Raw genomic sequence first — 10,301 nt, 5'->3', positions numbered from 1 at the left:
AAGTTTAATCTTTTATTATCATCTGCTGGCTATCTCAATCCTATAATGCATTATTTCTTAAACTTTATTTTGTCTGAGATGATATAGCCATATGCCAACTTTCTTTTTGTTAGCTATTCCTGGCATATCTTTTTCTATTCTTTTTCACTCAAGCTTTTTGGTTCTTTTTAATGTTTTAATGATATTTTTCTAAAACAGGATAAAATATGTTTTTTTAAAAATCCACTTTAACTGGCAAATTTTCTCCACTTCTTTATATTGTGATTTCACTGATATATTTGGACTTATTTCACCATCCCATTTTGTACTTTCTTTTCCATGCCTCAGTTTTTCTTGTTTTTGTTTTTTGGTGTTTTTCTGTGTGTGTGTGTGTGTGTGTGTGTGTGTTTTGTTTTTTGCCTTCTTTTGGGTTGCTGTTATGTGTACAGGCAAAGTGAAGCACAGGAAATGTATGTGTGTTTAGAATGAACTGCAAAGTAATTTTTAATTCCTGCTGCCAGTCCAACAAAAGAGGTGAAGGTGAGAGTAGAGGTTCCCAAAGCTGGACTTCTCAGATGAATAAAATTTCCCATAACATGTTGGTGATCAGTATAATGTTGCCAACTTTTTATTTTGCCAAATTAGGAAATCTGTAAAACAACCGCAGCCCCAACTATCATCTATCCTCACCATAATTTTATAAAGTAAAGAACACTTAAAAACAAACTTCTGTAAAATTGCAAGAAAAAAGGTAACCTCAATGCGGAGATCATCTGGAGAACTTATCGGCCACGGACACACACACACACACACACACACACACACGATGGACTTGCCCCTCCGTCTACACTCGTGTGTTCGCTCATTTCACCCAGCGTCACGGGACACTCTGGCCTGACCTAACAGGACCCGAGTAGAGGGTGTTGGTGCCGAAGGAAGAGGAGGTTCTGGGCGGAGGCCGCGAGGGGCCCCCGGGTGCCGGGGTGCGGCCCGGAACGCTGCGGGCGGGGGCGCTGCGGCCGCCACGTGCGCCGAGAAGCGGAAGAGGAGCTTCCGCGGGCGGGAGCGAAGGGGGGCCCAGCCGGGAGCAGGATCCCGGGGCTGATGGTGTTGGGTGCGGGGTCCCTGCCCTCGGATGTTTAGATCCGGGTACTTCGGTAGGAAAGTCCCCAAGTCACGGCGCTTTAGGAACTCTGCGTCCGTCCCGGGCCCAAGGCGCGCGTGGGAACCTTCGGCGCAGCCGGGGTCGGAGGTGGCCTCGCTCTGCGGCGGCTTCAAGGGTTCGTGCTGCGGGGCAGGAGCGGACGCGCGATGCCGTGTTTTAAATATTCACAGGAACAGGCTGACGCGGACACACAAACTGGCCAGATCGGGGGGGGGGGGAAAGTTGGCTGCGCCTCCCGGAGCAAAACCAAGCGAAGGCGCGAGCCCGCGGGGAGCCTCGGTGTCGGCTCCGCAGAGACGCGGCTGCTCCGGCCCCAGAGACGCGGCCCCAGGGGCAAGCCCGAGCCGGCGCGGGGAGCGCCCGGCTTCCCTGGGGCCGCCCCACCCCCACCCTGGTTTGGGGGCGCGGGAGGAAGCAGCGCGAACGTTCTCTGCGCTGAACTGACTTGGCAGAGGCGCCAGCTCCCGCCTGTCTCTGTGGCGCAATCGGTTAGCGCGTTCGGCTGTTAACCGAAAGGTTGGTGGTTCGAGCCCACCCAGGGACGGGGCCTGAGCGTTTTGAACCCCGGGGCGTGCCTCTCGGGCGGCGGAAGCCTCGGAGGCGCCGACGCTGGGGGCTTCTCACGCTCCCGCCCGCGGCCGCTGGCAAGACTTTTAGCGGCTTGAGTCGGGTTCTAAGAAAAGGGCCCCGTGAAACTGGTGGTTTCAGAATGTTTGCGAGCAAAGGAGACGCGTCCTGATGAGCCGGAGACGAATTCGGTGGCGCGTCCGAGCCTGCGGGCCTTCGTGCGTGCGTTTCCCGACTCCGGAGACAGGCGCGTGCGGAGCCTGGGCCCTCAGTGCCGCCGGTGCCCCTGCGGACCCGCGGCCGGGGAGGCCGCCTTCCGAGCCCCTGTCCGGCCGGCGCCTTCCTCCCGGCCCCGCTGCCTCACCACTGCCCCGTCGGGTTACTGCAGTCACTACCTGATTTGGGGGGGGGGGGGGTCCCCCGTCTTCAACGCCCCTCGGCCCTCCTTTCTCCACGCAGCTGCCAGAGCGCCTTCAAACCTGTTGCTAAAACGCAAACCCGTTCTGCTTAAAATCCCCCAGGACTGGCTCGGCCGGCTGGGCTCTCCTTAGCTGGGAAGGCAGGGCCTCTCGTGATGCGGCCCTGCCCTCGCTCCTCTCCCTCCCTGGCTCTCTACCCTCGAAAACAGCGAACCTACTTTCCTGAGTCCTCCTCTGGCTTTTGGACCTCTGCGCATAGACCGTCGGCGCCTGTCCCCTTTGCCTGGTAAACCCTTACTCGTCCTTCCGCACCGGGAAACCGAGCCTCTTCTCCGAGCCTGTTGGTCCTCCTCCCCGCCTTTCTCCCTGGAACCAAAGCTCCTCCAGAAATGACCCCGTGTTGTTCATCTCTCTATCTTCGGCACCTAAACCCAAGCTTGGTACTAAACCGATGTGAGTTGAAGATTGTATTTATTTATTTGAGAGAAAGAGAGTGAGAGCGAGCGAGCGAGCGGGGTGATGGGCAGAGGGAGAAGCAGACTCCCCGCCGAGCGGAGAGCCTCAGCCAAGGCAGACACCAACCTACCGAAGCACCCAGGCACGCTAGATGTGAGTTGGCCGTCTGGGGTTTCCTGATGCACTTGCCTTATGTCTGGATCTCATGTAATATTCAGACATTAAGTTTCAATCGTGTTGGGGTATAGCTCATAACCCACACAATGAGACTGACCCTATGCCTCTGTCCAGGCCCCTATCTCTTTCCTGGGGGTGTCTTCTCCTGCCCACCACCTGCAGGGAACTGACCCTAACAGCCACCCACTTGGCCACCCACCTTCCCATCCCTTCACCCAGTTGCCTCAGCAACATTGGTGAGTCCACAACTGGTTCGTTCATGTGAGCTGTGCAGACATGATTTCGTTATCCAAACTCATCCCTGGTAGATTTTCAGACAACAGAAGGAAAAATGGATTTTACCATGTGGGTCGTCTTATCACGTTTTTTCCTTCTTCAGAGAGCAGCCAGCAAGATCTTGTTCAAAGCTTTATTAGAATCAGGAAATGCTCTGTTGAAAGCTTCTAATACAGAAAGACAGCTAAGCTTTCTCCCACAGGTAAGGCTCATGACCCCACTCCCCAAATCCATAGTCACTGACAGGCCGAGGGATTTCCAAGTTTCAGAGTTCAGCACAGCAGAGTCGAGTACATTTCGTATGGTGCATCCAGCATTTGCCCGATGAATAGTGTGAAGCTGGAGCTATATATTAAATACTGAAGCAGAAAGTGGGCGATAGTCCCCTCATCTCCTCTCCCTAATTCCTACTATCCTGGCCCACACAGGTCCTCTCCCCCGGCCCATTGTCTCCCGAGCAGCTCTCATTGGCTCTTTCCCGTCATGCTTTCTCAGCTCAGACCCAGAGGGATCTCTGTTCACTGAGCTGCTTCTGTGGCAGCGAGGTGTCTCTCCTTCCTATGGACACAGTTTGTTCTGTGCTCTCTTTGCCAGAACCCTCCCATCCCTAACCCGTCTGGGAGCATTTTCTACTCATGCCATTGAGTTCATGATTCATCATTAAGTACTCACACGCTGTCCCAGTTCTGACAGGGGCTCCCCCCAAAAATCAACTCTACATCACCCCTGTGATTTTTCTGTACCTACACCGCCGCTCACGTTCTAGGAAGACAGCGCAGGCCGGGGTTTCCCCGGTCCGTCCTGGACTGCCTTGCTCTTTCTCAACCACTCCCTTCGCTGGTTGTGCTATTCTCCCCTAGACTCTCAACAGCCCCCACAATCTGTCTGGAAGGGTTTTTAGGGTGCCTAGAAGGCAACCTGTCCTGGAGCAACAGATGTAGACCACTACCCAGCTGGTCCTCGGCCATAATTCTCTTATCTCCTTATCCTATTATTTAAGAACAAGTTCATATATCGGGTCACCACCCAGAGTCGGCATAGTGGCTTTGCTGTGACAGTCGGGCAGAGAAAGTATCTGGGTAGCGTTGAGACTTCAAGTCTGAGTACTGTGCCTGCTTGCTGAGGCTTCATGGTTGGCCTCTGAGATCACAGACCTTTCCTTTCTAGCAGAGACCAAGAGAAAAATGGAGTTGAGTGGCGGACCCTCAGCCTAGACCCTGAGGTGTGGTTTTCCTGCTGCTCCGAGAGCTGCCTAGTGGGGAGGATGGGATTGTGAGTCCAGAAAGAGGCTCAGAGGTGCTGCTTTTACTAGCCTCATTTGTCCTAAGGGTCCTGTTTCCAGGAGACTTTGCTGTTTTCCCAGGCCCGCTTTGAGTTATGAAGGTGTCTCTGCATAGCAAAATACAGTCCCGTATCCACTGCAAATAGGAGTGCCATCACCACGGCGAAAGGGATATGGGGCCAAAATGGGAGGAGTGCTGAGGTAGACGGAACCGGTGGACCTAATGGGAGAAGAAGAGGGGGAGGAAAATGACGGTTGTAAAGGCAGGAAATTTGGCATCTGTCCAATTCGTTCGTTTTATCTAGTGGTTAAATAAATATAAAGGTCTGTGAATCCTTGGTGTGATCCTAGAGACCCATTAACGCCCCTCCCCTTTCCCCCACTCCTTTACAATTACTTCATCTGTAAAGGCGATAACCTCATACCGTTGCGGTGAGGGGTCACTGGGATGGTCAAACTGTGTGTGTGGAAAGAGGCACTTAGCACAGTGTCCAGCACACAGAAAGGTGCCCGATAAATGTTGTCTCGTCTTTGTTACATTACAGAAAGGGAACTTGAGATTCAGAGAGACTACTGGTTTACCCGCTGTCACGTGGTTAATGAACAGCAGAGCCAGGACCCAGTTTCTATGGTCTCTCTGTGAGCATGCGAGCGGTGCCCACCAGGTTGGCTCTTGGCTAGGACTTGAGGCTTGGAGAGGAAGGCGGGCAGGCGAAGATGGGTCAGCAGTGTAGGGACACAGAACCTTGGGGACATGGTTTGATTGGGGTAAGGAGGGACAGGTGTACTTATGGGGCAGGAAATGTGGCTTCTGTTCATGCCAAGTCAAAGACAGCCCTCAGAACCCCTGGTCAAAAAAGCCTATGGAACAGTCCAAAATCTCCTCTCTACTCGTCTTCACAGCGCAAATGCAGGCTTCCTGCCTGGGGAATCCCAGACCCTCGAGGGCTGCACATCTCTTACCTTGAATGATGATGTCCACAGCCTCTGAAGACTCATTTTTCTTCCCGATAAGCCCCCTGCAGAAGTAGGAGCCATTGTGTTCACTTCTTGCTGCTGGGATGTAGAACTCAGAATTACCATAAGAAAATTTTTTGCCTCTTCTATTCTGGAAGTATTGGACATTCCAGACAGGCTTGTTCTTCCAGCTGTGGCACCTCAGCCGAATGGGCTCCCCCTCCCGGAACACTCGCTGAGGGGTCTGGAGTAACAGCCAGCCTGAAAGACACAGAGACCACAGGCTTAGGAGGCTTCAGTGGGAAGGGGACACTCAACACCCAGATCCTAGGGCGTCACAGAGAGCCGGCCTGGGAGCCATCCCTGCAGAGCTTGCTTTGGGAGAATGCCCACGGGACCCTGCAGGAGAACTCACGTCACATCAGGACTTTTTGTTGTGTGGGGCAAAGGGATGCACATATCAAACCATAAGGGTAGGGCAGAGGGTCTAAGGGAAGAGGGTTGGGGGAAGCCATCTGCGGGGTCCTTAGGGTTGCCCTGGGGTTTGCTATGACAGGTAAGGAGCAGCCACCATAAGTTCTAGGTCAAAGAGTAAAAATTGCATTTGAAAATGATGATTTGTGGAGCACTGAAGGGTGGGGTGTCTCGGTTGGTTGAATGTCCAGCTCTTGGATCTGGCTCAGGTCATGACCTCAGGGTCGTGGGATGGAGCCCGACATCAGGCTCCGCGCTCAGCATGGCGTCTGCTGGAGATTCGCCTCTCTCCCTCTGCCCCCTCCACCCATGCACGCACATGATCTCTTTCTCTCAATAAATAAATAACTTAAATTTTAAAAAAGAGAGAGAAAATGATGATTTGCTCCATTAAAGGAAAGGTAGAGGGGCACTTGGGTGGCTCAGGGGGTTAAGCGTCTGCCTTCGGCTCAGGTCATGATCCCACGGTCCTGGGATCGAGCCCCACTTCGGGCTCCCTCCTCGGCGGGGAGTCTGCTTCTCCCTCTCCCTCTGCCTGCCACTCCCCCTGCTTGTGCTCTCACTCTCTCTCTCTGTCAAATAAATAAATGAAATTCTTTAAAAAAAATAAAGGAAGGGTAGACTTCAGAAGGAATAGATAGTTATGGGAATAAGGTCATTGGGTGTCCCCTGAAGTGGCTACAGAAACTGCGAAGCACAACTCAGAATGAAAGTCAAGGAGAGGAAAGAGGGACGTGACCGGTAGTGCTCACGGTAGCTGGTCCTTTCTCAAGGGCCCCAGGGCCTCCGCGAGGCTAGTTTCATGACTGAGTAGAATCTTCAAGACAGAAAATCCTATATCACCAGGACTGTCTTGCCACGTAACCGGAGTTCACCCCGAGAAAACACGAAGTCACGGTCAGGACGCTGACCGAAATAATGAAAGATGGCATTGCAGATACATTTTAAAATGACACAAGAAAAACATTCACGAGGCAATGATGAGTTAGAAAGACAAAATACAAGAAACGGATAAGCAGAGAAAAAAGAAAAAGAAAATGTGTTCACACATTAGCAGGACTTTTCCCCGAGGGACAGGACTACAGGCCATCTTAATTTTCTCCCTTTTACTTTTCTATATTTTAGAAATTGAGCCCAATTATATTTTAGAAATTTAGAACCCAAATATATTTTAGAAATTGAACCCAAATGACTTCGTAATAAGAACAGAACAGTAAGGACACCGAGGTGGCTCAGTTAGTTAAGCAGCTGCCTTTGGCTTGGGTCATGATCCCAGGGTCGTGGGATTGAGTCCTGCATCTGGCTCCTGGCTCAGAGGGAGCCTGCTTCTTCCTCTCCATCTGCGTATGCTCTCTCTATCTCAAATAAGTAAATAAAATCTTAAAAAAAAAAAAAAGACAGTCAAGTATTTCTCCTGGTAAAGTTAATGCTTACGGTCACATCTTAGTACAGTCTTTATTGATGGGACTTCCAAAGCCAGCTTCTACACCAAACTCTGAGGCAAACCAAGAGCTCTCGGGCTTGATTTTTCTATTGCTTCTTACTGGTAATTCTCCCTTTTATTTGGTCAAAGGGAGCCATGTCTCACCTAGTCAGAGAACACACATTCCTCCCCGTAACTCTGTAGCAGGAGGACCGTGTCAGCTACATGGTGGTCAGAGGCGAAGGAGCCATAAGAATCAGCTCCAGAGGCCCAGTTCCGTGAAATCCTTTGCAAGCCCCCCACCATCAGGGGCCCCCCCTTCCCCTCCAGACTCCTTCCACCCATACACATCGTGCACTGAGGCAGCCATTGAAGTAGCATCAGGCTTTTGAGGGGACACTGCAGGTACTGGGCCAGGTGGTGTGACTCCAGGGACAGCAGACACAGCCTGTGTCTGATACCCTTCCCTCACCTGCTTCTGAGTGGGGAGATTTACACTGAAGCTTGTTTTTTGTTTTTTGTTTGTTTGTTTTTTTAAATAAGAGAGAGACAGAGCAAGAGAGCAAACACAAGCAGGTAGGGGGGCAGAGAGAGAGAAGCAGGTGCCCCAACTGAGAAGAAAGCCCTATGTGGGTCTTGATCCTGAGGCCCTGGGATGATGACCTGAGCTGAAGGCCGACACCTGGCCGGCTGAGCCACCCAGGGGCCCCTCCACTGAAGTTTAAGTTTGAGTGTGGCCCTGATGTGGCCCTGATGAGGACAGAGAGGTGGAAAGGACCTTGGGCCGCCCAGCAGGGTTTGGAGGGTCACTTAGAACATGTGCATCTGAGAGTCAGAAGGAGGTGGAGGTCATATGGACAGATTCATTAACTACTCAATAAATATGAGAGAGCATTAAGGGCACAGCCTGACCTTCAGGTGACGCCATTCCCTGGGGTACATTCTATGGGGACGGTGATTGCGGGACTGTGCCCTGCAAGAGTCCTGGGTCCCTTAGGCGCCAGCTTAATTGACATTTGGCCTAAGGCCTGCCTGGCGGCTAAGACTATGATGGTGATGTAAGTCAGGGGGGCCGTAGGACATCTCATCTCAGTTTTAACCCCCAAGACTCAGCGCTTCTCAAGTCTTCCGTTTTCACCATTTATTGGTGAGTCCCCCCTGCCCCTTCGCCCACTCACCCATGTGGACTTCCAGCTGCACCGGGTCACTGAGCTCGGAGAGGCCCGTCTGGCACCTGTACTCGCCGCTGTTTTCAACGCTGGCAGCTTGGATGAAGTAGCTGGTCTGACTTGAGATGAGGGTCCCATTGTGCAGCCAGCGGGTGGAATGGTTCCCAGAGGGATTGGCCCCCTGGCACGTGAAAGTCACATTGTCAAACGTGAGGACCCTGTTGCCTGGAGGGTCCGAGACCACCACAGCCTTTGGGAGGTCCGCTGAGGAGCCAAGAGAAGGTGGGTTAGGGCAGGGAGGGGGGCGTCCTACACTGGCATTCCCGGGGAGGCTCAGAACCAGAGAGAGCCCACGTTGGCGACTGTGCCTTGGTCAGTGACTCAGACTTAGAGCATCTTGGCTTCAAGGGACTTAGCCCTATTTCTGGCCTCTCGCTAACCTGAGGAAAATGAACCAGAGAAGCCTAGGGCCAAGCCCGACTGTCCTGGGCAAGTGCCCCCTGACACCCCGAAGCCAGCAGTTTCCCACGCAGTGCAGATTTCCTGAAGTTCCACGGCTGTTACACTGCACACCTCCCTCCATCCATCCCAGACCACAGAGCAGACTCACCAGCTTGCGGGTGGGCAGAAGCTGCAAGACAAAACAGTGAAACAAATATTGAGCAGACGCGTAGATCAGGCAGCTGGAGTGTGGAAGGAGTGTGCGTTGCCCTGCCAGCCCCTGCCCTGAGAGTCCCCTATGTCACCAAGAATCAAGATAGGTATGGCGGCTAGCTTTCCCGCTGCCTGCCTTCTGGTCACCAGCGTCTATGCCTCCTGTCCTGCTTCCCACCCACACCCCTGCTTTCAGCACCACTCCGTTCCTCCTCAGTCCCTACTCAAACGCCCAAAACAAAGGTACAGACCGAATTTCCCTGAATCAAGAGACAGAACTTCGGGTCCATCTATCTGGTCCATGTGTACAGATAGGGAAACTGAGCCCCAGCAGCGTGAAGTAACAGAGACTTTCCAGGCCCCCTTCGCCTTCTGGTTATACCCAAATCTGAGCCGGAGTTCTTGTCTCTAGGCCCCAGTGGTTTGTCCTGGGAGCTCCAAGGCGACCTCTCTGTGCCGTGCCGTAAGGGGGTCCTATTCCTTGGTAAGGATACCCTCCCTGGCCTGAAAAGTGGGCCCTGCTGAACCCAGGGCCTCTGGGGCTTCTCTCTCAGCCCCAGGGACTCTGACTCACCTACAAGCAGCAGAGCCGTGGAGGGCAGCAGCTGCCACATGCTGCCACATCAGAGTGAACGAGTCACCGCAGATACACTGAGCCCTTGAGGGACACAAGCAGCTCCCTTGAAGAGAGGAAGTAAATAGTCTTTCTCCCCACCCCCCAGCTCATTACTCTCTAGGTTCCTTTTCCCAGAATGTCATCTGATTTCTGAACCAGAATTCTGACAAGTGAGCCCCACCATAGGGCAGGAAGGGTAAGAAAAAGGTCTGAATGAGAAGCCGAGGTGGCGCGTGTGCCCCTCCTCCCCAGTAGGGATTCAGTGACACAGAGTCTGTGAGAAGGCCTCTCGGTACATCTCAAGGTATTTCCCCCCACCTATGGATGTGCATCCACTCCGCAGCAAAAACAAGATATCAGGACCCTGGGGACCAGACTCAAGAGGGGAGAACGTTCACTGAGCGATCTCTGGTTGTACCTCAGAACTTGCCACTGCCTGGACCGGCTCCATCCAGCCAGCACTCACCTGCGTACTTTTAAATCTGCAGGTGCCAGAGAGCGTCCCGCCCTCCAGCGTTATCTGCACCAGCATATTTTTCAAAATTCAGAATGCATGTGCCTCGGGATCTGCAATGCACTTCTTAGCATGAATTTGACCAAGAGGTTCACATCCTCTGTTAAAGGAAACCCAGGCAGTGGAGGAGGAATAGGGCCCTGGGAGGGGGGGATGTCACCGGTTGCAGGGAA

The 10,301-nt window shown here is 52.9% G+C and overlaps 1 protein-coding gene and 1 long non-coding RNA gene across 3 annotated transcripts; one reads left to right on the top strand and one right to left on the bottom strand.

Moving 5' to 3' along the window:
* The first annotated feature begins 1,038 nt into the window (after nucleotides 1–1,038).
* LOC309850378 lies at nucleotides 1,039–3,732 on the top strand. Its single transcript, XR_014304217.1, has 2 exons — nucleotides 1,039–2,583; nucleotides 3,143–3,732. It is a non-coding gene; the product is annotated as an uncharacterized lncRNA (long non-coding RNA).
* On the bottom strand, nucleotides 3,159–9,693 carry LOC309850371 (low affinity immunoglobulin gamma Fc region receptor III-A). 2 transcript variants are annotated; one of them, XM_082704218.1, is made up of 5 exons: nucleotides 9,573–9,693; nucleotides 8,955–8,975; nucleotides 8,354–8,608; nucleotides 5,285–5,539; nucleotides 3,159–4,541 (listed from the first exon to the last, which is right to left on the bottom strand). In XM_082704218.1, exons 1-5 carry the CDS (start codon nucleotides 9,610–9,612, stop codon nucleotides 4,363–4,365), a joined length of 750 nt encoding a protein of 249 aa, XP_082560344.1. In that variant the 5' UTR covers nucleotides 9,613–9,693; the 3' UTR covers nucleotides 3,159–4,362. The 2 variants fall into 2 exon arrangements, with proteins under 2 accessions (XP_082560344.1, XP_082560345.1); XM_082704219.1 differs by lacking the exon at nucleotides 8,955–8,975.
* Between the last annotated feature and the right edge of the window lie 608 nt (nucleotides 9,694–10,301).

This window comes from Mustela nivalis, assembly GCF_964662115.1.
Source record: "Mustela nivalis genome assembly, chromosome: 16".
Lineage (NCBI taxonomy): Eukaryota > Metazoa > Chordata > Mammalia > Carnivora > Mustelidae > Mustela > Mustela nivalis.
Note: the sequence above shows the minus strand (reverse complement) of the source record. Positions and strands in the feature narration are given on the sequence as shown.